This window comes from Melopsittacus undulatus, chromosome 11, assembly GCF_012275295.1.
Source record: "Melopsittacus undulatus isolate bMelUnd1 chromosome 11, bMelUnd1.mat.Z, whole genome shotgun sequence".
Taxonomy (NCBI): Eukaryota; Metazoa; Chordata; class Aves; order Psittaciformes; family Psittaculidae; genus Melopsittacus; species Melopsittacus undulatus.
The window spans coordinates 21,364,370-21,391,169 of record NC_047537.1 but is presented as its reverse complement, the minus strand read 5'-3'; the positions used below and the strand labels follow the sequence as shown (position 1 = coordinate 21,391,169).

General features: G+C 42.4%; 2 protein-coding genes and 1 non-coding gene across 5 annotated transcripts in view; 1 reads left to right on the top strand and 2 right to left on the bottom strand.

Annotated features, from left to right (window-relative positions):
- The window catches only part of BPTF (bromodomain PHD finger transcription factor), a 50,513-nt gene extending 35,720 nt beyond the window's left edge, over window positions 1-14,793 (top strand). The window contains exons 23-32 of the mRNA XM_005146174.4: window positions 272-494; window positions 730-1,616; window positions 2,314-2,396; window positions 3,880-4,105; window positions 4,505-4,857; window positions 7,982-8,155; window positions 9,005-9,197; window positions 10,042-10,126; window positions 11,887-12,073; window positions 13,882-14,793. Coding sequence (XP_005146231.4) covers window positions 272-494; window positions 730-1,616; window positions 2,314-2,396; window positions 3,880-4,105; window positions 4,505-4,857; window positions 7,982-8,155; window positions 9,005-9,197; window positions 10,042-10,126; window positions 11,887-12,073; window positions 13,882-13,918 — 2,448 coding nt within the window. The 3' untranslated portion in view covers window positions 13,919-14,793. The remainder of the gene's footprint in view (window positions 1-271; window positions 495-729; window positions 1,617-2,313; window positions 2,397-3,879; window positions 4,106-4,504; window positions 4,858-7,981; window positions 8,156-9,004; window positions 9,198-10,041; window positions 10,127-11,886; window positions 12,074-13,881) is intronic.
- C11H17orf58 (chromosome 11 C17orf58 homolog) lies at window positions 13,956-23,559 on the bottom strand. 3 transcript variants are annotated; one of them, XR_004080192.2, is made up of 6 exons: window positions 23,375-23,559; window positions 20,852-21,472; window positions 20,665-20,745; window positions 18,922-19,116; window positions 18,121-18,391; window positions 13,956-14,993 (listed from the first exon to the last, which is right to left on the bottom strand). XR_004080192.2 is itself a non-coding variant. In XM_031046405.2 (5 exons), the coding sequence occupies exons 1-5, from the start codon at window positions 23,436-23,438 to the stop codon at window positions 18,204-18,206; spliced, it is 1,149 nt and encodes a 382-aa protein (XP_030902265.2). In that variant the 5' UTR covers window positions 23,439-23,559; the 3' UTR covers window positions 17,627-18,203. The 3 variants fall into 3 exon arrangements, 2 of the variants coding, with proteins under 2 accessions (XP_030902265.2, XP_030902266.2); XM_031046405.2 differs by lacking the exon at window positions 13,956-14,993 and having other exon boundaries at window positions 17,627-18,391; XM_031046406.2 differs by lacking the exon at window positions 13,956-14,993 and having other exon boundaries at window positions 17,627-18,391; window positions 18,922-19,113; window positions 23,375-23,558.
- A 1,946-nt stretch (window positions 23,560-25,505) lies between these two features.
- On the bottom strand, window positions 25,506-25,578 carry TRNAR-CCG (transfer RNA arginine (anticodon CCG)). Its single transcript has one exon. It is a non-coding gene; the product is annotated as a tRNA-Arg (tRNA).
- Window positions 25,579-26,800: the final 1,222 nt, after the last annotated feature.

The window sequence follows — 26,800 nt, the reverse complement described above, 5'->3', positions numbered from 1 at the left end:
GGGAAAATTACAGTATCTGGAAGTGGAAGAGGAAAAAGTTCTTGCAGCTTCTGTTCAGATCCCAAAGATCTGTTGGGGAAAAAAGAATTTAGAATCAAGCATAGGGAAAACCCAGACCCCTGTGAGTTACAGATCTGATGCTTGGTTAGGAATTGGTTTCAGTGCATTGGTAGAAGTACTGAATTCTGAAACTCAAAACCCTAATTCTTCTGATTTTCAGCAAAAGTCCAAGAATTAATCACTAATACATCAATATTAACTCTTCTTTTAGGGTGGCAGTCAAGGATTAACTGTGGTAATTCAGGGACAAGGTCAAACTACTGGTCAATTGCAATTAATCCCTCAGGGTGTGACTGTAATACCTGGTCCAGGACAACAGCTTATGCAAGCAGCTATGCCAAATGGTACAATTCAGAGATTTCTTTTCACCCCGCTACCAGCAGCTGCTACTACAGCTAGCACAACTACAACAACAGTTTCTACTTCAACCTCAGGTAACCATTGCTCTATTGCATAATAGAAAAAGCTTCAGTATCACTTGCATGGGAGTTTTTTATGCAGTTGGAGATGGTCTGTTAGTACAGTAAATTGCTTGGAAATGTATTATAATCCTAGAAATCTGTTGAATTTCTGCACAGAGCTTTATGGTAGTTCTAAAAGGTTCAAATCAGTAAGGCTTGTAGATGTGTCATTTGAAATTAATGGAATGCGTGCTTTTATCCATTGTAGCTACAGGGGAGCAGAAGCAAGCTCCACAGGCACAGCCAACATCAGCGCCGCCACCAGCTCAGCCGCAGCCTCAGAGTCAGCAGCAAGCACAGCCTCAAGTGCAAAATCAGAGTACTCAGCCTGTGCTGCCTGCCCAGCCACAGGCACCTCAGCCAGCTCTTCAGCCTGAAGCTCAGCCCCAGCCTGAAGCTCAGACTCCAGCCTCCGCTGACTCTCCAGTCACACCTGAAGCACAGTCGTCTAAATCTCCAGTTCAGTCTCCAGCACAGACCCAGGCTCAAGGGCAGTCTCCAGTGCAAGTCCAGAGTCAGCCGCAGACTGCAATCCTTCCACAAGGCCAGTCCCAAGTCCAGCCTCAGCAACCAGCTCAGGTGCAGACTACAACCCAACAACAGATTCAGATGCAGCCCCATGCTCCCATACAAACTCAAGCGCAGCTGCAGCAATCACAACCTCAGGTTCAGGCTTCGGTCTCAACCCTTGCAACTACTCAAAGTTTAAATCAGGTTCCTGTGCAATCCCCAACTCGTCCTCAGCTGCAACTTCAGCAGCCTCCAACAAAACTTATTACAGTGCCTCAGCTTCAGCAACAAGTCCAAGTTCTCTCTCAGCTTCAGTCACATGTTGTGGCTCAGATACAAGCCCAACAAGGCAGTGTGCCCCAGCAGATCAAGCTTCAGTTACCTATTCAGATCCAACAAACTAGCCCAGTACAGGCTCACCAGATTCAGAATGTGGTAACAGTTCAAGCAGCTAGTGTTCAGGAGCAGCTGCAGAGAGTTCAGCAGCTCAGGGAGCAGCAACAGAAGAAAAAGCAGCAACAGATAGAATTTAAACGTGAGCACACCCTTCAGGCTTCTAATCAAAGTGACATTATCCAGAAACAGGTAAAGTTAACAGAAGGAAATTAAAAACTTAATGAATGAAAAACAATCTCATTTTAAATGCCTGTTCTTGTTAACCATGTTAATACATTGATAGGCAGTTAATTTGATTCTGTCAGATTTGTTGCACGATTGCTTTTGGCAACTTAACTAAACTAGCTTAATTCAGCACATCAAGTCAGTTATACCATGTTTGCAGTCTTCTGGCACCTGGATTCAACCTACCACTAGCTGCTGGGACAGTCTAAGTTCAGGAAAGACAGGGTGTAGAGAGGAGAACTGATGTTCAGAACACATGTACAAAACTTTCATTGCCTGCTGTAGAAAACTGAGGTTTCAAAGAGGTATCTGAAATGTAATGCTGTTGGATGGCTGCAGGGCTTAAAAATATACATATATAATAGATTCTTACCATTTTTTAAATGAAACAACCAGTCACTGAAGGAATACTGTCAATTTACATTTAGTCCTTAGGTTTAAACTCGACATAAACAGAATGCCCAACTCTGGGGGGGGGAGGTGGTGTTAGCTTTCAATTCAGTTTTCAAGTAATGGCTTTAAACAAGTGCTACCCCCCTGATAAAATCAGTTTTCTTTTGTCACTTACTGAACCTCAGCAATGTCCTGCTTCTCTCAGTGACAACATGAAGTACTGCCTAAAGCTTTCATGTTTTATTTTGGGTTTGCTATCATCCTACAGGTGGTTATGAAACAGAATGCTGTCATAGAGCACTTGAAACAGAAGAAGACACTGACTCCAGCTGAGAGGGAAGAAAACCAGAGGTGAATGTGCACCTTTAGATGTGACAGTTTTACATTTATAATGTCTTTAAATGGTGGCATAACAAGACACTGGCTTAAAGGAATTTTGCTATTTTAAAATCAGTTAAAGTAACACTCAGAAGTAACTTTCATAATGATGTTCTTTAAGTAATTGAATCCTGTATAGTCTCAATTTTAATATGTTTTTAAGTGTATTCCATGTGTTTGGAGCTGGCCACTGGTTTTAAATTCAAGATAAAAACCATCCTTAAAGGCGCACAGAGTGGAGAATTAGTGGTTCTGATGCAAAAAAGGAGCCTGATTTTGTTTGTCCTTTATCATAGCCATGTATTTCCATTCTTGTCCACTCTACAGAAGGAATGTAGGAGTTGGAAGACAGTGCTATTCGACAAACACTTGAAGCTGCTGAACACAAATTTGGAGTGTGGGGGGTTATTTTGACTCCTTTTCGCTCATGCGGTTGCTTCAATTGGATAATCACAAGTGTGTGTGTTGTCAGATAGTAGGGAAAATAACAGTGTTTTCTCTAACATTTTGATCATCAAATCAGTGTACAAGCTCAGCTGATTACAGCAGTGTCACTAGGTGCTACTTGCTAGTATATTATATATGTCACCAAAATACAAATGTGTATCAAAAGACGGTATGTGTGAGTCCAAGTGCAGAGTTGAAGCAGCTACTTGTCCCAGCCATTGCTGGTTTGTTGTTTGCTTTCAGCTCATTTGTCAATGGGTGTTCTTTCCCATGGTCACTCTGGCAACAAGAAGCATTTAGTTGTCTAGTGGGTTTGACACAGAACAGGAACAGAAAAGGAAATTCAGAAGAACTAAAATGCATTCATTGTCTAATTGAAATGTAAAATACATGAAAATTGCAGAATAAGTGATCAGGAAAAGAGATTTATAGTTGAGTGTACAACAAACAGCTGAAAAATAAATGCTGAGTTGTCATTAGTGAAGAAACTGGAGCTAGTTTATAGTGATTTCTGTAAAATGGAATGTATTTGTCAGCCCTTATGCCCAACCCCAAAAGCTTAGTAATATGTAGTGTTCACTGGAGCATGGAAATGTATGTTTCAGAAGTTAATAGGCTTCTGACTTGCTTTCATCCTCCATCAGAATAAACAAATCCAGCTCTTGAAATGCTTGTGGAAACTGAACTGAGTGAAAGTATCTCTCATCATACTAAAGCTTAAGCTTTGTTAGGAGTTTTATAGGGAAAGGGAAGCAATGATCAGTACACAGATCAGTTAAATGAAATTGGGACTGGCCCTCTTGAGCCTAACCAGGAACTTGATCCCTCCCAGTGGTGTTCTAGTAACTAAATGTGAGTGGGAGCAATGTTTGTTACTAAATTCACCTTGCACGTCTTGAGAAATGTAATGATTTAACTTGCAGACTGGAGAATGTAATGTTTCTGCATTCTCAACTGGGGATAAATGGGCAGCTCAGCACAATGTCCTTGTTCTCTCTTTCTTCCCCAGGATGATTGTGTGCAACCAAGTGATGAAATATATTCTGGATAAGATAGACAAAGAAGAAAAACAGGCAGCTAAGAAACGAAAGCGAGAAGAGAGTGTGGAACAGAAGCGTAGTAAACAGAATGCTTCTAAGCTCTCAGCTCTGCTTTTCAAACATAAAGAACAGCTGAAAGCTGAAATATTGAGGAAAAGAGCACTTCTGGACAAAGAACTGCAAATTGAAGTGCAGGTAAGGGCTGTTATTCTCAAAGCTGGGGAGAATGTTTCTGTGTTTTATCTCTGCTCAGTGAGAGTTTAAGGGAACACAGAAAGAAGGATGTGGCTGTAGATGCACAGATCTCTGTGAAACTGGTACATGTCCTTCCTTATGCTTCTTGGTTTTCACCTGGACTGAAATTACCTTGTTTCCTGAAACGGCTTCTGATCAGTTGCAGCCAGTGTGTTGTAGTAGGCCAGGAGTGTCATCCCTTACTGTTGTGTGAGTTACAGGTGAAGCACATTAAAAATCTGTGTATTTAAGTGCCGTTAATGATTCTCTTTTGGTGAACGTGGGGATTTATGTCTAGATCTTGATGCTGTCCTGGAATAATCATATGAAGTACCTCCCTCTCTATTTAATACACTTCAGGAGGAGCTAAAGAGAGACTTGTCTAAAATTAAGAGAGAAAAGGAAAGAGCCCAGGCAGCTGCTGCTGCTGCAGCCGCCGCCGCTGCTGCAGCCGCCGCCGCAGCCGCGGCACCGCCACCACCACCACCACCGCTGCCACCACCGCCACCGCAGCACCACACAGCCAGCGTCACCTCCTCCTCCTCCACCACAGTCCCAATGCCAGTGTCCTCCCAGAAGAGAAAGCGAGAGGAGGAGAAAGATTCCTCAGTGTCCAAGTCCAAGAAAAAGAAAATGATTTCTACTACCTCAAAGGAAACAAAGAAGGACACAAAGCTTTACTGCATCTGCAAAACGCCTTATGACGAGTCTAAGTGAGTAGTAAATACCACAGCCTTTTACTCTGAATTCTTAGCTGTAGGTTTAGTGTTTAGCTGTTAGTGCAAGGTAGTTCTAGAATTGGAGATAGAGTATCAGGTGTTATTGCAGAGATCACTAAGGTATAAAGAATCAAGTCTCTGTTTCCACTAGCAGTTACAAAGCTATTAACATACTTGATTGATACTCTCAATGTATGTGGTTTATATTTCCACTTGTTTGCATGTTTCCATTGTATGACCTTTCTGTCTCACATGCACATACTCTTTTCTTTTTTCCTCCGCTCTGTTATTCTTTCTTTTGCCGTTTTGCCTCTGCCTCGGAAGCAAGTGACAATTTGGTTTGAGCAGTTTCTCATGGACAAGTAGCTGATGTTCTTTAGAAGTACCTTTGGTGCCGCCTTTTAATAAATGACCTATTTTTGTGAGTCAGTAGCCAGTAAAGGGGTTTCCGAGTTACTGCAGTTCACTTTGGACAATGTTTCAGGAAGAAACATTTTCAATGTGTTATAATTTACATCCCAGTGTTGATAAAAAAGTGAATATGTAGCATTTGACAAAGTGAAAACTGCAGCTCTGTGTGGTTTGATTCTGACTGGAAGAGGAAAAAAGCTTATGCTATGTAGGAAATTAACAAAGACATTCAGTTCAGTGGTGGAGTGGAAGACTTGGTGGATTGCTTTAGGTGGAAGTGACTGACATCAGTAGTTAACTTCTGTTAGCTGTGTAGAGGTGCATGAAAGTCAAACTTGACTTCAGACCAATTCCAAGTGATTACGTACCTGCTTAATGAGTGGCAATAGCAAAAAGTATTAACTGGTGCCATTTGGTGGTGGTTTACGTGCTGATAACCATAGAAGCGGGTAGTGCTTTCACTCCAGTAATGATTCTTTATTCCAGAATTAGGGCCAGGACTAGAGGATCTCCTGAGGTTCCTTCTAGCCTTTTTTTGAGTGTTAATTTATGGTTTTTAAGGAGGTTGAAGTCTTTGGTGGCTTTTTATCTGGATTGCTTAGTAGGTCTGACCATTACTCCAGTGTGGGATACTGGACTGCTCCCTTTGCTACCAATCCTATAGAAATAGCAGAGTTTGATGCCCTGGTTGTTAATTCACTGTTATTTAAGTGAAAGAACTGTCACATAAGATGAGATGAGCAAAAAGGGTTTGATTGGCAGTTCTGTTGACCAGTGGGCATTTGAGTAAGCTGATGGCACGTGGTCATAGAGTGAATTTTGGTAGCATGAATTAAGCTGTGCTTAAATGCACAGACTAAAACTTGAAGAAAATGGGATGTTCATAACTTAGTAGTATCCTCAGCAATGTGATTGAGTTCTGCTGCTTGCTTTTTGTGACTTCTAAGTTTTTATGTTCTTATGAATGATGAGTGTGCTGTTGAGCTCCATTGGCCTTTCACTGTTTGGAAAGGGAATAGTCAAGTTCTAACACAGTTTTCTGGTAGAATTTTTTAAATCTTATATATATGTATATACACACATACATAGGCATCTTCTTTGTGCTGGTGTCTCTTTTCTGCTTCAGAAAAGAGAAATGTGCTGATTTGTGGTATTTTATGAATACCCTCTGGATTTTTTAGGATGTAATAAGTCCTCAGAAGCCACTCTGTGTTGTGGAAGATGTGCAGTAACACACGTTTCGTTCTCATTTGTGGTACTCCAGGGTTATAGGGGTTTGCTCAGGTGGTTTTCAAGGATGGTCAGTTAGATTAGATTACTAATCTTACTTAGACTCTAACTAATGAGTTAGAATCTAAGTTAAAGCATAATGTGACACCTGTCACACATTCTAGTGACAAGGTTTAGCATCTACACTTAAATGTGTTTCCACATCCCTGGGAGCAGACACTGTCCCTTTTGGGAAGAGGAGGCAGGGTGAATCACTGTTGTTGGCTGTCAGAAGGAGCTGTATCTGTCTGTTGCTTATGGAAGGTTGGGTTCTGTGATTGTTTTTCTTTTCCTTTAAGGATTTGTCTGACTGAAAATTAAGGGAAAAGGCAGGATCTGAGTATCTGGGATGTATGCAGAAGCCCAGGAAATTAGAGGTCCTTGTTTTGTGGGGTATGTACTGGCTACGGTCCTGTTGCTAGTACACAGTGTTGGTTGGTGGTGCTTGCAGACTGGACTAGGACAGCAGTAATTCCTACAGCAGCACATGGCAGGTTGTCAGTTTTTGCCCCAAAATCCAGGAAGATGAAGGTTCTGAGTCAGCTTGCTTTTGCTCAGGCAGAGAGAATGGATGTGTAACTTCGCCCATCTGGTTGGTTGTCACTAGTCACAGGTATGTTTTGAGCTCTCCATACACAAAATGACAAACATTCCTTGCATAATATTTTACAGTTTTGTCACATCATTCTGTGCAAGGTCCCATTCACATGGTTGTGTCCCTGGTTCCCTTCACTTCGTGTCATACCCCATCTGGTTCCGTCACATAGCTGTGTCTGAGAGTAGACATTATTCTCTGAAGAGTGGTCCCCATTCCAGTTTGTGGCCATTTTGAGCAGTTTAAGATCTGTTTTTTAGCAAGTTCCCCATTCCCCAAAACGAATTCAATTATGCCCATATTCTGACCCCATTTTCTTTCATATCATGTTATACCAATATGTATCCTACACATGGCTGGTATGCATGTTCTTCGTAGCGTACTTGTAACTCCTAGTCGGTGTTTGCGCTTTGCTTTTGTTTTTTAAATTAACTGAGAGCTACATTTTCAAATCTTAAGGAAACGTTTCAGTGGCTTTTGAGCTGCGGTTTTGAAAATGTCCATCTTCTCCTTTGGCCTTGTCTTTTTGTGCCTTTTACAGTTTTCCGCACGCAGATTGGAGACAGACCTTTTCAGCCCAGTTTTGCTCAAAAGTCTGGTTACAAATTGCTGTGCATTTAAATGAACTGTCAATTGAAAACTGACCCATGCGACCTTACTGACAGTGTAGCTGCAGCATGAGATGTTAGTCTGTAAGGACAGAATGCTAGGAAGCAGGGAAAACTCTTGACAATTGAAGAAAGTAGGCCAGCAAAGACAGTGCATCAGAGGGAAATGCAGGGAAAAGTGCCATGCCATTTGAAATGACAATTACATTGTCATTTTCATTGTGAATACTTTTAGGTTCTATATTGGCTGTGATCTTTGTACTAACTGGTATCATGGAGAATGTGTTGGCATCACAGAAAAGGAGGCTAAGAAAATGGATGTGTACATCTGTAATGATTGTAAACGGGCACAAGAGGGCAGCAGTGAGGAATTGTACTGTATCTGCAGAACACCTTATGATGAGTCACAGTGAGTTCTGATAAGAACCTCTTATTTAATGTTTAGGTAGCAAACTGTGGTTACCTGTTCTTTGCAAAGAAAAAGCACAGAACTTATTCTGCATATGTTGTATTCGTTTGTAATACAAATTGCTTTTCGGGAATTGTCTTCCTCTCCAAAATGTTTGTGTACAGTAAATGTTGAGGGAAAGGGAAGTTTTCAGGGTGGTCACAATGTGTTGGGTTTTAAATAAGTGCTTTAAATGGGGGTTGATTTGGTTTTCCTTTATTTCTTTAACAAGGGATGGTTAGAAGATTAATAGACAAATGTATTTAGTGGATTTTGTTGTGCTTTAATCTGACCGGGATGAAAGCATCATTTTTGTATGGGGGTATATGGTTGGTATCCTTTACCGTAAGGCTTTGTGGCACAGAATACTCCTTCTGTGTGCAACTACAAGACTGAAGCTTCCATATGCAAAATGTTTATACAGAGTGAAATGAGCCCTTGCTATAGTCCAGTTTGTGCAAAATGTATCTTGAATCGGCCTGGATACTGGTTGGGTGAGAGTTCTGGCATTACCCTGTTCCTTCCAACTCTAAAGCAGAGGAATGACTTTTGATACCATGATTGCTCCAAAGTGCCTAGTGTAAAATATAGGAACTGATTTTGACGTGATCCGTGATTTAGCCTGTTTGTAAATACAAGAGCAGTTTGAATAGTGTAATTAGAATTTGCCTGTCTGAAAGATGATTTTACACTCTTGTGGTTAATCGTGCCAAGTATCTTGCTTGTGTGCAGGGATTGCAGGTTTATGTATTTAAATGTAACCTTGAAATTGAACAGATCAAGTCACTAACATTGGTTTTGATCTCACAGATTTTACATTGGCTGCGACCGATGTCAGAACTGGTATCACGGGCGCTGTGTTGGCATCTTACAAAGTGAGGCAGATCTCATTGATGAATATGTGTGTCCGCAATGTCAGTCCACAGAAGATGCCATGACTGTCCTCAGTCCACTAACCGATAAAGACTATGAAGGTTTAAGAAGAGTACTGCGTTCCTTACAGGTGAGAATAAGAATTGCAGCAAAGAGGAATGCTTTGGGGTGCAGGACATCTCTGGGAGTGAGGGAATATTTACAACAGTTTATGTAGCATTGCTTCTGAGTTAATGAAACTGAACTGTCTCTTCAGTGGAAGGCTCTTAGAGGAAGTGGGTTTACTTAGAATACTGAAAGAGGCAGAGGGGAAGCTCAGCTGCGCAGGATGTAGAAGGTGCAATGTTCAGTTCTCACATTAGTTTTCTATGATTTCTAATCTACACTTCTGTGCTTTAATCTCTGAGGTATCAGATTGCAGTGGTGTTCTCTTGGAAAGTAAATGATGGCATCCTGATAGTAAGAATTACATCAATTACAACATGTATCTGTCACTCCCACATATGCCTTTTCTGCTGTAACTATGAAGAATTTTGGTGAAATAGTTGTGTGGTAACAGAAATCCTCAGTGTTTTTTTGCATTACCTTGTGTTTTGCAGACATTCATGAAAACAAATTAATTTTAGAGTACTTGGAAGTGAAAGCAGTGGCTGATTTCTAGGTGTGAAGCGCCAGGCACACTCAGTAAATTCAGTACACACTTTTCTGTGCAGCCAGGCCAGCACAGTGTCCTGTTCTGTCTGAATTTCACACTGTTTCCTGTTCTGAAGACCAACTACTCCCATTGGTGTTGAGCTTTAAGACTTTACTCAGCCATCAGATGAGCACTAGCTAGTTTTTCGTATAATGTTGCACTAGTTCCTTAAATCCAACTCTAGATCCCAACAGATAAAGGTATAATGAAAATATTTAGCTACTAAATAGTGCTCATTTAACTTAGTTTCTTACACAATTGTATTTTGGTTTCCTGACAGGCTCACAAGATGGCATGGCCGTTCCTAGAACCAGTAGATCCCAATGATGCACCAGATTATTATGGTGTTATTAAAGAACCAATGGGTAAGTGTTTCTGAGTAAGTAGTCTGGGGGGTTTGAATATCAAATAAATAACCTGCTGACCAGTTCCAGCCAAGGATCTTACAGATGTGTTGTGCAGAACACACAGTTCTTGCAGATGAAACAATGTGATTTATCACTGATTTATTTAGTTCATGAGGGTTGATATATCTGTATCTAGGCTGGCTCTTTAACCCTAAATAAAGCCAGTCTAACATACAACATGTGAAATTCAGGTCTGCAGTAGGATTGAATTCTTGGGTTTAAATTATTTCAAGAGGACAATTTTGCTGTGGTTTTCTTGGCTTGGGGTTTTTCTGTCTTTGTGCATCAGATCCTCCTATAATTTGCAGAGTATTTGCTCTAGAGTTTGAGGAAGACATGGTGCAAATACAGTTAAGTGATGGAGTTTAAAACTGTCTTCATCTAACTTGATAGTGTATTAAATTTCATATTGTATGTAATTTGTCTTTAAGGCTGAATGAACGAGAATTGATTCAGATTTTGTGTGTTTGAGGAAAAATGGAAGAGGAGATGCTGCAGCTTTACAGTGTTTAACTCTGCTCTTACCAGGCCTTACCAGTTAGCTAGGAATAAGCTAGATAAATACTTCAGTGTGAAACCTCTTTGGAATATCTACCTCCTGCCAGAAATGGTGTTGCTAAATATTATTCTTTTACACTTACAGAAGCAATACCTTTACATATGTGTAAATGAGAGCTGTGTCATCTGAGCTTTCCCACCTACTCCTGACTGAGCCTAGAAATAGGAAAGTTAAATTTAGTATCTTGGCAAAGTCAGAGTGTGTTGACTGAAAAGAATGTTTTGCTTAGAAATTGTGTCCTTCTCTGTTCCAGAGTTTTGGGTTGGGCTGTTATGAAAATGCTGAACAGTTCCTATTGCATCATTTGTAGGGAAAGTTCAAATAATAATGTAATGAAGCATATGATGTATGCATGAAGTAAACGAGAGTACACTGAGTCCTTTCTGGCTTAACCAGAGGGAAAATAGACTTGTAAGTATAGAAGTAAATATCTGTAAGATACACTTGGTGGTCCAGGCCCATCTACATTTGTTTTCACACATTATGGCATTACTGACATTTCAAAATAAGCACTTTAAGGACATTTTCCAAGCGCAGGTCACTGTTTTTCCAGCTAAAAGTGCCACTATATGTTTAGACAGCTATATTTACAACTGGCAGATCTTGTTCCTCTCCCTCATTTGCATTAAAATAGGACAATTACTGCTTACTTCACCATTCTGGTCCTGCTAATGTATCTAGTTAGCAAGAATGAGAGCACTAGCATTTTGCATGATCCTACACTTGAATCTCCTTTATCTGGGACATGATAATGTGCATATGCCCTTGAAACTTGATAATTCAAGTTTAGAGAGCTCTTACATGCACACATACAACTCTTGGTCTCAGTGAGGGCTGTCAATAAAGTACAAGTAACTGAACCCAGATTGTCTGACTTTCCCCCCCATCTCCATTAATTTCTTCAGAAGAAGCAAATAGCTCCTGCACAAGACCCCAGTTTTCCAAGGTCGTTTTGATACTTGCCTTTCAATTCAGCTGCACTTAACGTATTCATGCCTAAGTGTTTATCCTGAAGGAGACCTCATAGTGCCACCACATCACAGGCAGCATTCCTGGAAAAGCAGCTAACCCCAATAGGTTGTTTCCCCCATGCTTGACAACGTAAACTTGCATTGAGGATGACAATGTGTCATTTTAACCATCTTTGGTTTCCTTCAAGACCTTGCCACCATGGAGGAGAGGATCCTGAAACGTTACTACAAGAAAGTCACGGAGTTTGTGGCAGATATGACCAAAATTTTTGATAACTGTCGTTACTACAATCCCAGTGACTCCCCTTTTTACCAATGTGCAGAAGTTCTCGAATCGTTCTTTGTACAGAAACTAAAAGGATTTAAGGCAAGCAGGTAAGCTGAAGTGTTCCTATTCACAAATGTCCTGTTGTCCCCTGCAATCTCCTCGATGCTTTTATAAGCTTACCTTGCATTCATGCAGGGATTTGCGTCTCCATGCACATAGAACTGAATGGGGATAATTTCTGCTCAGGACCAGTCCTGAGTTGTGATAATGTTCTGCTGTGCAGTAAATACTTTTCATTGCTAAAAAGAGACAATCCTTCCATGAAATTTGTAATCCAATGAGAGAGATTAAAATACTTTCTTTACTACTTCTCTCACCTTTTAATACATACTTGAAGCGGATGGAATAAGGAAGGTTTAAAGTACAATATGGAAAATGAAGCACAATTCAAAATTGCTATTTAAAATTAAACTTCCTTTTTTTGACGTTTTTCGATGGAAGGATGGATGTAGATTTTTTCCCTAATGTATATATGCCTGAAAAAGAACATGCAACCCCACTACACACTGTCCTGGTGCTTGCCTGTTCCGTCTAGTGACACGTACATGGGAGTTGTACAGCACTAGTCACATTCTAATGTAGTATTTACTACAGCTGTTCCTAAACCCAGCTTACTCCAAACACTAACGGAATCCACAGATTTCCCCTGGATCACTGCTGTATTCCAACACAAGCCAGCTGTGACTGAGTCACAAATGTTGGATGCCTTTCAGCATTACTTGGAAACTGTATATGTAGTAGTTAACTTTGTCCATCCAACTGCAGCAATCAAAACCACAGCAGAGTGCTAGTCTAAGGTACTAATACAGGATTACATCCAACTGTAATTAACAAAGTTGAAAGCTTCACTGCTTCTACAGCCCTTTGTTATAAAGCTGTCTGGTTTTCTATGCACAATGAAGGCAGGGTTGGTAAGAAGCGATGAGTTCAAATCAGTCACTCCACCATTTTTCTTTGCCATTTATTACTGCATTAATGGTTTTATCAGGTAGCTTTCACCTCATGTTTTTGTCACCTTATTTTAGCTGGTTACCCAGCATCCACTACCTCGTTGCTGCATCTGATTTGTTATTGTTTTTCATTTATACCACCCATGTTCTTTCTTTTCTTGCAGATTGTGATATCTTTAGTCTGAACTTTTTAACTGGAATCAGAACTGGATGTTGGGGTCACTTTCTTTTCTTGTCCAATTCAATGACATTAAAACTGCCCTAAAATCCAGATCATTTGTCTAAAAAAGTAAATGCTGTTGGGTTTTTGTTGCCAGCAGTCGTACTGGTGAGCAGAACTGTATGAACAAAACCTAATGTCCCATTCCTCAAATACTGTATTGAGAAAAGCAGAAAATTCACCTTGAAACCATGTATTTTACTGTTTTCAGTCACTAATAAAACCGTGAATGTCCAAGAGGAGTTTTGCTGAGCTCTGATTAGCAAAGATGTGATTTTTAACAGGCCTCTTCAGTTCTTTCTGTTAAGTTACTCCAAAGACTTCCTGAATAAATTTAAACAAAGAATACATTATTATAAATATTCCCTATTAGAAATGGGGTTTGCCTTCCCTTTTGATGACCTACTATTATGTAAATATGAGAGGAAAACTGATTTCAAGCATTTTGGTGTATTCCAAAACTGCATTTTACAAGTGAAGTAGTTGTATACTGGAGGAAAAATTGTGCTTAAAATTCAGAGAAAATTATTTGCAGTGTTCCCTGTTTTCTGAAGGGGAAAAAACTCAATGGAAGCAGCACGGTGGTAACTCCCTCATTGTGCTTTGCCCATGGTGACACCTTGCAGCAACTGTGTTCTCCAAAATGAAGAGTGCTTAATTCTTCACTTTCTTCTGCATTCTGCAGGTCCCATAACAACAAACTGCAGTCTACAGCTTCTTAGAGTTCAGCGTGTTTAACCTAACACACCCGAGCAAGAATCTGGTTGTCTGAAAGGTTTTAATTAAGAAGCCAGATGTTTTTAGTCAGGTTATCCTGACGAGACTCGATGTAAACTGCGTTTTTATTGGTCACAACAGTCAGATTATATTCTCGGCTTATTTTGTCCAAAGGACAAAGAGATAAAAATCAGCAGCACCACTTTCTTGTCAAGAGCAAATTGTTGTACTATTGTGGCAGAAGCAGGAAAACTTGGTTTTGTTGAAGGAGAGAGAGAAAGAGAGCAAGAAAAAAAGATACAGTAAATGGGGTCACGTTTAACTCCATGGAAATGCCACGTCTGTTCTTCAGTGAAGAAGCTGGTTTAAAGTCCACACAGAAAACTTTGACTGTATTTATTTATTGTTGCAAAAAAGACGCTTTTTTATTGCTGCCCTCATTTGTCAGCTAATTATTTTTTCTTATAAAATCCAGCCCCGGTTACATGTAATCCATTCTGTATCTTAACATGATTCCTGTAGGTAAAAGTACAAGAAGACCTCTAGATGTCTTTTCTTTCTATGAAAGGAGCTGCTATGTACACATGTGCACACACACAGAACTGGGAATCAACAAGGAGTTTATCGTTCATGGTAGATAAAAACAATTAAGCTTGCATAAAAGTTGGGCTAAGTGGTCATGGACTACAGACTCTGTTGCCTTGAATATAACAGTACAATTTGTCATTTACTCTGCACCAGACTGAAATGAGTAAAATCTATTTGAAGGTATCTTGTTTGTAAACATTTGTCAGATTCTAATTTTTTTTTCTTTTGTATTAAAATTCAAAATATGGATGTATATGAAACAAAATAAATGGAGATCATTGTTCTCCCCACAGATGTAGGTGTCTTTGCGTGTGCACTAATACGTTTGTAACGCTTCGGGGATCTGTTCGGAAGTGTAGACACTGCAGAGTGGTAGGGGTGGGGGTGACCAGGGAGATCTTGACTTCATTCTGCTCCAAGAGGAGCGTTTACTACGTCGCATTCCAAAGCAGCTGTCATCCCTCTAGCAGGTTTCTAGTGGTGCCGACATCCCTGTAACAGAGCACATGGTAGGAAGTACTTTGTGGAATGCCACTGCCCACTGCTGCACTGGTGGTGCTTTGCCAAGCACTGCACAATGCGAAGCACCATGTGTTGTAATTGTATCTCCTTCGGGGCTGCTCCACCGCTTCCTGTGTGAGGAGTGCTGCTGACAGGGGCAGAGGGAAGGCAGCACAAGATGCAGACTGCTGATGATGTTGCTTTTTCCTTCCCATCTATTGCTTTCACGTTGCGTCTGTCGCTGACCTGCGCATTTGACCTGTCTGTAGTTACCAGCCACGGTTTGTATGCGGCTCTTGGACCATTCGACTAGCTTTTGCACTAATTCACAGCTGACTTCTGTTCTACAGTGACCTGGGATTTCCCTGATTTATGGATAAGCTCCTTTTGGGTTTAACCTCACACCTTGCTATGCAAGAACCTCTTCTGTTATCTTTCTTAAGAAGACATTGCTACTGACCACACTTTCTTACACTTCCAGGCTCAGGTGTACAGGTTCTTCTGGGTAATTTTATCTACTAAAAACCTGCGTGTTTTTGTACATACAAATGTTGTCATTTAACCTCTGTGGAAATGAAAACTAACTGTTCAATGTGAAAACAAGAATCCATTTATGCTTCCTGGAGTTAAAGAAGAGTAGTTGCACTTAGGCTCTGTTGTCCTTTGGCGTTTTAACAGAAATGCTGCATATTGTATGCATTGTGGGTTTAATGCAACAAGGGGAATTCTCCACTTTGAACAGCATTTGAACATAACCCTGCATCTCATCAGGACATCACAGTATTTCTGTACTATTTATTCATCTATAAATCTCTATGACATGATTTGAAACTTTCCTACCTGTAGGCATTAAATGGCTGTTTTTAACAAATTGTGGCAAACTGAAGAGTACTTTTTTGTACCTTATAGGACACGTCATCCTAGACAAATAAAGTGATGTGTTTGACATGGATTTGGTGGCGTTTCTAATGAAACATTTGATAACAATATCATATATAGGTCTTGGCTTTGCTGGATGATGTATAGCTTCCAGTGAATCAGGTTGATTAGGGAAATAATCCATACATACAATGTAATTGTGCCAAGAGCCTGGTTTTCATGTTTTCAGTTGCCAGTGAGTGGAGGTACATTTCTTGATTTATTAATGATGATCTTTGATAGTGGTGTCACTGAAAATACATCGTTTGTCATTAATAGCCACTTCCCTAAAAGCATGGTAAGTTCCAAAGTTTGTCATCTCTGTTCTGTAATGCTCCTCTTTGTATTGGTATGAATTACTGCAACAATTGTTTCAAAATGGTCACATATATAACACAGATTGTGATAATATCAACTATCCCAGCTTGGTTTTTTGCTTATTGGAGAGTGGTGCAGTCATTGTATGTCAGTTACTGGCATTTTACTGAGGCTTTGGATGTCATTAGCCCTGATCTATTTATCTCTTCCAAGGGACAATCAAAATGAGATACAGCCATGGATGTTATTCTTGTACCCACGCTTTGCCTGTTTTAGATTACAGTAATGTCTCGGGGGTGGGGAGTGGTGCTTCATGGCTGTTCAGGGCAAAGGGATGTCTGGAGGACTCGCTGGTTAGTCCCTGGGCTTCAGTGGAAAACAGAAACAGAGAAACTTGAGATGCGCTCATAACCCTTCCTCCTTCCTTCTCCTGTCCCTCCCAGTCCATTCCAGCACTTTGATTCACTGCCAGGGACAGTTGTTCTGCCAAACAGAGCCCCCTCAAACTCTCTCAGGAAAATTCCATCTATGTATGCTGTGCGCCATGCAAAGTCTTTCATGTAACAAAAGTGAGAGTGTATTTTTTGGATAGACACAAGCTACAAGTAAATTTCTGTCCTATAGTAACAGCTTTTTGGGTCCCAAAATCTATAGTGCTTGCTCTTGGTATTTGACAGTGTGACTTGTCGCCCATGCAGTGCTCCATAGCTTTGGAGTGATGTTAAATCAAGCTGCAGATGTGTATTAACAGGTAGAATTGTTAGAGCTACCTTTGCTTCAAAACAAAATGCTTGTAGAAGCCACTGCTTCCTCCTTCAGGTCACATCGTATATAGCACTATATGGTTAGGGTTTGTTTTAGCTAGACTGCATTTTCCCATTTTTACATATAAATACATATCTCAGAATCCCCAGCCAACTTGCAAAGTGAGGAGGTGCCTTTGTTTAATAACATTACATAAACCTTTTGGATCTTCCAGAACCCCAAGAACATCTTGTGCAGTCTTTAAAAGAAACTAATAATTTGTGAATACTAACTCTTGGGACAGCAAATGTCACAATCCCTTTTACAGGGGTTTCATAGGCTCTAACGTCCCTCCACGTTAAAGCACTAAAAGATTGCATCTTTGATTCAAAACGTAACTTCACTGACATGAAAGTACAAACTCAGCAATACTTCCCATGGGAAAAGGACATTCAGTGCATGGTTCTAGGACTGAGCTTTTATGGAGCTGACAGCGTAACCAGGCGTGCAGTTGTGCTCATTTTGCTTTCCTTGGCATAAACTAGTGCTGTAAATTGTAAGCCTAATTGGGCATTTGTGTTGGGCAGTTACTTGATTTGCTTTCAGTTAGTGTATTCATACAGTTACATAGCTATTTTGTATGCTTCATGTGAAAATCCAGCTCTGTTTGAAGAATTAATATGGGGTTTACAAGTAGCACGGACATATTCAGGGCTACCAAAACAATACAAGTGGTACTTGGTTTTGTTGGTTTCTTCTGGCTCAAATGCTTGTAATACTTTAGGCAGAGTTGTGTGAAAGGACTATGGACATCCTCTACAGCTAAAGATGTGGTATCATCTAACATTTGGTCAAGGTTAAGGGTTTCAAAGTGCAGTTACTTCTGGTGCACCTAGAATGACGCCTCCAGAATTTTACTTTACAATTACTACAGCTTATTTAGGGGTACATTAGAGTGGGAGAGGCAGTACCAACCTGTGGCTCTGAAAACAGATGGATCAAATTAACGTTCCCCAAATGGAGTTTTGTGCTAAACTTCACAATATATGGGTACCTAGTCAAGATATTCCATTAGTGTCTGCTAAAGCACAAGAGCAAGTGTCCCATCACAACCAGCTTCATACATAAGGACAACTACCTTCTGCTGTTGCTAAACCACGGCCTGGTTTATTCTGGTTGGTGAATTCTGCTGCTGCCTGTCAGAGGGATGTCACTGAAGCCTTATCTGCACTTGGTGCGAGCCGCCAGCACCTTGCGGTTCCTCTTCCTGTTAAATCTCTTCACGTAGCTGCTGCCGCTCCGAAGCAAACCATCCCCCGGGCTCAGGCGCCCTCGCAGGAAAGGCAGCAGGGCTGCAGAGATCTGTCGTCTCTTGTGGTAGATCTGACCCATCACAATGTATCTGCTGCCTGCAAAACAAACGAGACTTCTGTGCCCTGGAGAAAGCATGGATTCATTCACTGGACTGGTGCTAAGGGCAGCAGATTTAGGAATAGATGTGAAGTTGTACCCTGCAGGAATAGATCCTGGATGTGTGGCTTAGGACAACGGCACCCTGAACATCAGTGGGGTTTGTGGGTTGTGCTTGCATGGAAATGATTTGCTGTCTTGTACTGCAGCTAGAAGCTTTTTGGGGGAAAATATTGGTATTTGATAAACTTGCATTTACTGGGCTACTTAGGTGTCAAACCTGAAATCTCTTGCAATCATTTTGGAATTGGATAAAGTTAAGAAAGGACTATGCTGCTAACTTGACCTCTTCACACAGCTGCTTCTCCTCTGAAAGTTTAGAAGGGGAAAAGCCCTCCAGTTTAAGAGTAAATACTTTTTCTCCACAAGTTTTCAAAACAAGCTAGGTTAAGCCTATTAAACTAGGGCAGGCTCAAAGTGCCCTGCATGCAGGAGGAATTGTGCAATGGATTTAGCTGGAATTATTTACCAATTTTCAAGTCCAGACACGGTTTACTGCAGTTGAAAGTATCCACAACTAGCATGTGAACTCGAAAGAAGAAGGCATCAGGAGTGGTATAGAGGCGACTCATCTTGTACAGTCCATCGTTGTTTACCAGAAGTGTGATCAGGTGGATGCCATTCCCCAGTTTTTCCATGTTATACACAATACCGTTCACTGCTGCTTTGAGGAAGGTGGGAAAGAAAAAGGAAGGATTAGGTTATATATCTTGGTGGTAACTCAGGGCATATGTGAAGGCTGTCATTTACAATGCTGTGAAGTGTCAGAAATTCTCTGGCTCAGCAGTGGGCAGTCTCGAAAGTAGGAGTTGCTTCAAATCAGCCCATTTGGTGAGATCATCACCTTAGTTCTTGGTGAGTTACTAACCTTGTGCTTTACAGGTCTGAGATGTTTCTTAGTGGAGTTTATAAGATGTTTCAAAGGAAGTGATGTTTTTAGTGCTGTTTTCCAAACAAAAATTGGATGTATTTACCTAACAAAATATTCAAATTTAAAACTCAACAACCTGCTAATGAAACACTTTAGCTTTTGAAAGAACAGATCCTTGTCATAGGAGGCCAGGGCACCAAGCAGGCCATGTTCTACCTTCAGTCACATCATGCTCTCCACCCAGTTTCTGGTTTTGACAAGTGCTGAGCTGACTACAGGAGTCAGAAAACAAGGAACGTGTTAGGCAGGTAAGGCACACAGGGCTTCTGGTGCTACACCTGCCTCACTGAGCAGGAACTTCAGTCATATTTACTCTTTAATTTGCACTGTAAATGTAAGGAAATGAAAAGCTCCTTCTGATCACACCAGTGACATCATGGCTGACCTGTATTTTTCATACCTGTCCTTCTCAGTTTAAGAGACATGAGACAGTCATGTGTTAAAGGCTGAATACACAGAGGCCATGTCACTGTCAGACCTATGTTTGACAGGAATGCATGAGAGTGGTAAAAATACAGAATGTAGCAGTTGTAGAAAGCACTTCCTGACTTCTCCATTTAGGGAAAACAGATGTCCCATAACGTGTTTATATTTTACAAATGGAAACATCTGTTACAACTAGGCATGTATTTTGCTTATCTCTTAAAATGCTGTGAGAAAAAAGTTGGTATCTCTTTCACAACTTCGGAAGCACAAGGAAAGATTTCAGTCAGAAAATGCTGTTTCTTACATCGTACAGCAATGCCAGGCTATTTTCTACCATCTTCAGCTACATCTACTTGGACCCAAGGACTACAAGGACTAAAGACATGGAATCCTAAGGAACTTTAAGGTGGATCCTTTATACAGAGAGGATCACAGTTTTATATTTGTTTGGTTTACTGTTTTATTGTCATTTGAAACTGCAGCCCCCAAAATCACAAACTCATTCTCAATAGTAAGAGGTAAGTAACACGGCTACAATGCTTAATCTTAGAGTATCTAAAGAAATTGGTCTTTTTAGTTCTGTTGACCAGCAGCAAGAACAGTGTCTTCCTCCTGGGAGTGGAAATGGAGGAAACACTAAATAGAGCAGTACTAGACTAAGGTGGGGAAAGGGCAATGTAAGACTGCGTTTGTCTTAGTACATCTGCAAAGAGCTCTGATGGGTCCTTTTAGTGTACTTAGTCATTATTTAACAGTCAGTGAAACAGTGTCTTAAAAGCAGAAGTGAAATGTCACCAAGAGATGAACACAAGTCGCCTGTTTTGTTCTGTGTGGTTCATGGAGGACACAACTTACCGAATTCACTTGTGCAGTAGGCCTCCACTTCATCTCTCTCTTTCCTGCACTCAGTCAGACATGCCTTCTCCTTATCACCATCTAGAACAGGAACACAGGCTGAGGGACAGGGTATTTCATCCAAGTTATGACCCCCAACCTTCATAAAGTTCACAATATCCCTTGCCAAAGCACTCTGTCCTCTTACCTTTCTTTAGTGCATTGAGGTGGTACAGCAAGCTGGATGACTGGCGGTTGGTGACCCAGGAGGGTCTGGTGGTCTTTTGGAAGGGATCAATATGTTTGTAGGGGATTATCTTGCCTGGTCGGTTGAAGTGATCCAGTGCATTAGGATCACCTGCTTCCACTGCTCCAGAGTCTGGAAAGAGATGAGCCTCCACTAAGGATGTCATCTTGTGATAGGGAGATGCTGCGTGGTGGAAGTGAGCTGAGATGCTGTTGGCAGCCTCAGCCAGCCGCCTGTCCATGTGCTTTCTGTTGGCATGATTGAAGTCAAAAGAGGCAGGAGCAGGCCCCTCAGTCGTGCTCTCCAGTGGCAGGGCCCCTCCATACTGCAGGAGGTGTTTCCTCAGCCCCGTGCTGTTCTCTAGAGCAGGTTTGGTGCGTTTCTTTTTGTCCGAGGAGAGGAAGGTGACTTCAGGAGGTTTTGGCCACTGCAGGTCAGCAGGAGGCAGGAGCCAGTGCTCTGTGTGGTTCTCTCTGCTGCTGCCCCAGGCTGGCAGTTTGACGTGGCCAGGTGCAGTGCCTGCTGAGCTGTAAGCATCTTTGCTGAGAGTCTGATGTTGTTTCTCAGCATAGGGCAGGGATCCTACACATAAAAGAAATTGAGACAGAATTAGCACTTTAAATTTTCTATTCCATGTGCTTCTGAATGGAAGTGCCTGGCAGACTGAAGGCTCTAGTCTGTAAGTGAGACCTTCAACAGTAAGACAATATAACTGATAAATAGTTCAACAGATAAAATATAGTAGAGCTCCTTGTTGTTCTGTGGTCAGAAATGGAAGGCCCAGCACAGAGAATGCAGCTGCGTGAGCAAAACACAGATTTGCATTTTTACTTTATTATTGTTGCAAATTAAAAACAAACCCTTCTCTCAAAAGCCTGAATCTCCAGGGAGCATCTGAGGAAACAAGGTTCACATTGCCATTTGGGATGCTTGTTTAAAAGACCATGACAACAGAACTATTTGGTTTTCCCATCCATGGGATGCCTTATTGACAATGTCATCTGGTCTCTTCAGTGGCTTTGAACACTGCTGAAAAGATCTTTATCCACAGTTTTGGATCTCTGACTTTTCCACTATGGAGCTGTGCAGTAGCAGTACTGGTAGCTAGGCTATTGCTGCTGAGTAACCATTATTGCAAGGCTTTTCTTAAGTTGAGGGGACAAGGGCTGAGAAAGAGGAAGTGTTTGTGAATCTAGTGAAAGATGGAAAGGCTTAATTACACTGCTCACAATCTGGGCAGTCGCCTCGGCCTTCATTTATACCTTCACCTTGATCACTTGGATCTCAAAGCAAAATGACCTTCCACCTAGCCTGGGAAGAGAGAAATTCCCTCTTGCAGTTCATTTTCCTCTTACTTCAGTCCTCCACTGCATGCCTTTAGTTAGCCAGAGAGTTTTAAAACCATTCACCCACACACAGCCGCTGTCTGGGTGTTCACTGTCTGTGGTTAACATCATGTGGGAGGCTGATCCTAACTCCTTATGTGAAAAGAGATATTTGACATACACAGATGAACAACGTCCTGGTTTATCTTCTATAACTGATTCAACTGCTGACCTTGCCACTTCTCCCACTTTGCTCTCACCAGCTGCTGTCATGGGAAAGATTCTCTGATATCTGGGCTGGCCACACATAAAGTCAAAAGAATGTTCATGAAGAACGGGGTGGAGGAAGTCCAAGCTAAAGAAAGCAATAGGCAAGGGTGTTTTGGAGATGGTTCAATGCGAAGCTGTGATCTCTGAACAGGTGTTTTGGATTTGGTGTTATCAGTATACTTCTCTACCAGTTTATCATGCCTTCTCGTGTGATCATAGAATAGTTAGGGTTGGAAAGGACCTTAAGATCATCCAGTTCCAACCCTCCTGCCTTAGAGTGTAACAAGAAATAGTTCATTATTCTCAATCTATTCAGAACCTTGAGGATCATTCTCCTACACCAGCATACTCCTGTCTAGCTCTTGCAGCCTAAGCAATACAACTGCAACATAATCAGCTCTTTCCCACTGGAATAGATGGATATTCTGCCAATGTGGTACTTAAATGATCTCTTTAGGACAGCTTGCTTCAGACATACATAAGCACAGAGCATGTGGAAATAAATTAGAAACCTGGAGTTTACAGGTGAGGGGAGGGAGGCTTAAAAGGGAAAAGTTAAATACACATCAAAATCCCAGAAGCAGAAGCAAGTCAAACTCCAGCTGCTGACTGATGGCTAGCAGGCTTCATGGCACTGGCTGCCTGCCTACTTGTGGCAGGTGCTCTTAATTCTTTCAAACACAGATCAAATATTGCAATTTACATTCCCACCCCACAAACATGTTGAAATGTTTCTCTCTTGAGCCCTTACCTGATTACTTCTAACACTTGCTGAAAAGACGACAGCTATAGAGGGCTGCTCGGGCAAGAAATGTAGTAATGTGTTCAGCCTTCTCTGATCCCAAAAGCAAATATGCCCTAGCCCTGCTTCAAATGTTAACAGACTTACCGGCCACGGAGCTGGAAGATGATCTAATGGCAAAGCAGAGGAGCCAGAACACTTTGGTTGTCATTTTGAAGTAAAGATTTTCCAGACTCCAAATGAACTGGAGTCTTTTATGCCCTTCCCCCGATTCATGCTAATGAGAGGCAGCCTTAGGGGAAACAGGAATCACTCACTGGACAACCCACTGGAGCAAAACCAAGCTGCTGCCTCCCCGCTAGCCTCCCACTGCCCTTGCCTAGGACATCCCCCTTCCCATAGACACACGGCTCCATACTGCCTGCAGTCACCTGTATCTCTGGGAATAACATATGGATGGATAACATATAGCAGCAGATTTTTATCTGGGGGTGAGTCTTGTCTTTGGCATTTTGTAAAGGGAATCGTAGAGAACAAATACAGTTTTACTGGATATGGAGAACTACATTATGAAGCGGACTTAAAAGATGCTGGAATGTGCATCATCTCTGTGATTCAGTGTATGTAGAAGGTGTGCATGACAATGGAACCAATTCAGGAATTTCTGGCCACCTCCCATTATGCAGCTGGTAATGTCTTCTAGTTTAAGGAACCAGCTTCAGTGATTCTCTTCAGCCTGGAAAATGCATTAGTTACTGTCCAGTCCAAGGGAAAGCTCTGCTGACCCCAGACACAGCATTATATTTAAATCTGTATTTGCTAACATAAAGAATTTGGCAAATATTCACACTCCGAGCCAACCCTGATTTGGATTACTGAATTAAGTAGGCTTATTTCTGTGCTCCCAGCCGAAATGGGTGACCTTATTGCTGGAAAAGATGTCCATTCTGACAGCTTATCTCACTTGCTGCTACTGGATGCCATGAAAGTTGTGAAGTCATTCATGCCTTTAAGGTACAATGAACAATTTCATACAAGCACATAAAAGCTCTATATCCCAGCTCTGAAAACCTACCCATCACTAATGCCTGCGTCATGTGGCCCTGCTACTGCTTAAACACTGTTTGGTTTGTGCTCCTTTAATTAAGCAGTTTAATAGAATTCTTAAAAGTTCAGAGCTTTTCCTCAAGCAGCCATGGGGGAAAATACAGAAAATTAACCAGAATGGTGTGAAAATAAGTTAATTTTTAACACATCTGTTACTCAGTGTGTTAAGATTCCATTGCAGCATTTATTCATCCTTATTTTCCTGTTATTTTGAACATGTTCATTCCAGAAGTATCCCAAGACAGCTATTATGGAAATAGGGATTTAAAGTAAGGACGAGGGAGAGGTGAGCTCCTATGTTCCTGCTGTACCTCATCTCCCCCTCAACCAGTCCATGTGTACCTGCAGCAAGGGAAAGCCGTCAGGAATGTGACAGGCTGGCTGCTGAGGGCTGTGCTACGGACGGACAGACGGACGGACACCTCACTGTCCTCAAAGCCTGTGCTCCAGGGTGTTTTCCGTTTAAATTAGCTGGTAGTGCAATCGAATATATTCATGTCCGGCTGTGCCTGTTAATGGGTTTCTCCAGGCTGTACTTGGACAGGATCCTGTTTAAAGGGACAGCAGTGGTGTCTGAGGTGTTCCTACATCTCAAGAAGCTACAGGTCCGCCGGCAGCAGCGGAGAGGGGGAAGTTTTGCAGGCAGGATTCCCTGGATAACCGGGACCGACGGCACCATGGCCGTGTCCAGGAGACTGCGGACAGCTCTGCCGGCAGCCGGAGCTCTCCAGGCTCCGCTTCCCCCGCGCTTTTACCACAGCGGCTGTGGAGGGCCCGCGGCGGGGCACGGCCCAGGCCGCCCTCAGGGACCCTCATCCTCACGCCTGCTCCGCTCGCCTGAGGCCTCATCCTTCCCCCGTATGCAGCCGGCTATACGGGCTCCATGGCCGCAGCACACCCCCGGGAAGGAGGAAGACGGCGGCGGAGGCACCAGGCTCGGTGGCGCCGGGGAACGGCCGCGGTGCCGGCGGGCAGGGCAGGCTCCCCGCTGACAGGGCGGTGGTTGCGGCGGCCGCAGGAGGGCGCGGCTGAGGGGAGCTGAGGCTGCGCCAGGGCTGCCGGCTCCGCTCTGAGGCTTCGGGTAAAAGTGTTGGAGGAGATGCTCATATCATAGCCCGACCTCCCATCCTCTGCGCTGAATGTACTGCAGCACCACAAAATGTCTGCGGCACGACCCAGATGGGACTCGAACCCACAATCCCCAGCTCCGGAGGCTGATGCCTTATCCATTAGGCCACTGGGTCACCCAGCAAAAGCTGCGAGCGCTGCATGGTAAGAGCCCCGCCCGGCCGGCGCTGGCTCCGCCCCTCAGTAGGCGTTCATGTCCCACTCGCTCGTGACCGGGAGGCCCCGCCCAACCGGTCTTTTAGCAAAGCCCCGCCCCCAGACGCTCCCTCCTCGCAGCCCATTGGGAGGAGCGATCCTTTCGCCCCGCCTCCTTGCAGCCCATTGGTCAGGGATCTCCCCTTCCGCCACGAGGCTTTTAGCGTCACATGCGCGTGGAGCGGGGGGCGTGGTGGCCTTTGAGGTACCTCAGAGGCTCACCTGAGGAGAGCGGTGTTGGTTACCTATGGCTGCAGCGGGAGCTTAGACCTGGTGAGTCCATTCGGACGTGTTTCCTACACCTCGTTATCGCTTTCCTGCATTGATGACAGCCTTTCAAGCTGTGGTACCTCCCACTCCAAACCATGTGCACAGACACCTTGAGTTTCCAGACCGGGGACAGCTCTTTCCCTGCCCTGGAACACCCATCCTAGCACCCTTCTTCGCCCAGGTTCGCTGCTCCGGACCTCAGATTTTCCAGATATTTATGAACTCTCTTCACAGCGGCCCTTCGAATCTTCTATACAGCAGGTGTTTTACCTCAGTTTCTACTCTTGAGCTGCCTTTTTCCTTTCAAACTAGGCCTTTTCAGTATCTATACTTCTGACGCACTTTCTTCTCTCTTGATTTCCCTGCTCTTCCTTAAATATTTTTCTGATTTTTATTTCTTTTTTACAAAACTGAGAACTGTAAGGCCCAAAACCATCAATGTACAAACACACTAACAATTCCTCCTCCTCTGCATACATCTTTGTCAGCCTCTGCGTGCATCTGCAGATCAACATAAACGGTTTAATACAGTGTTCTAATAGAATTTAATAAAGTGTTTTACCACACGCAAGTGTTAATGTGCATCCATTACGGATGTTGAAATGATGGTTACTGGCAAGAGTTACGTTTTCCCCCAGGTTTTATGGTTTGTATTTTATCTCTGAGACAGGGTGTTCTTTTGTATTCCATCCCTTGGAACTGGGAAACAATCCCAGATCTGCTGGTTTTCTGGCCATGACACAAGGGTGGGTATAGAGCTTTTTTGTTGTTTCAGATTTATTTTTAGATCCGTTTAGCAAATGATTTACTTTCGATCCGCTCTGATCGCTGTTGAATTGCATTCAACTGCAATCTTACGTTAAATTCTTATGC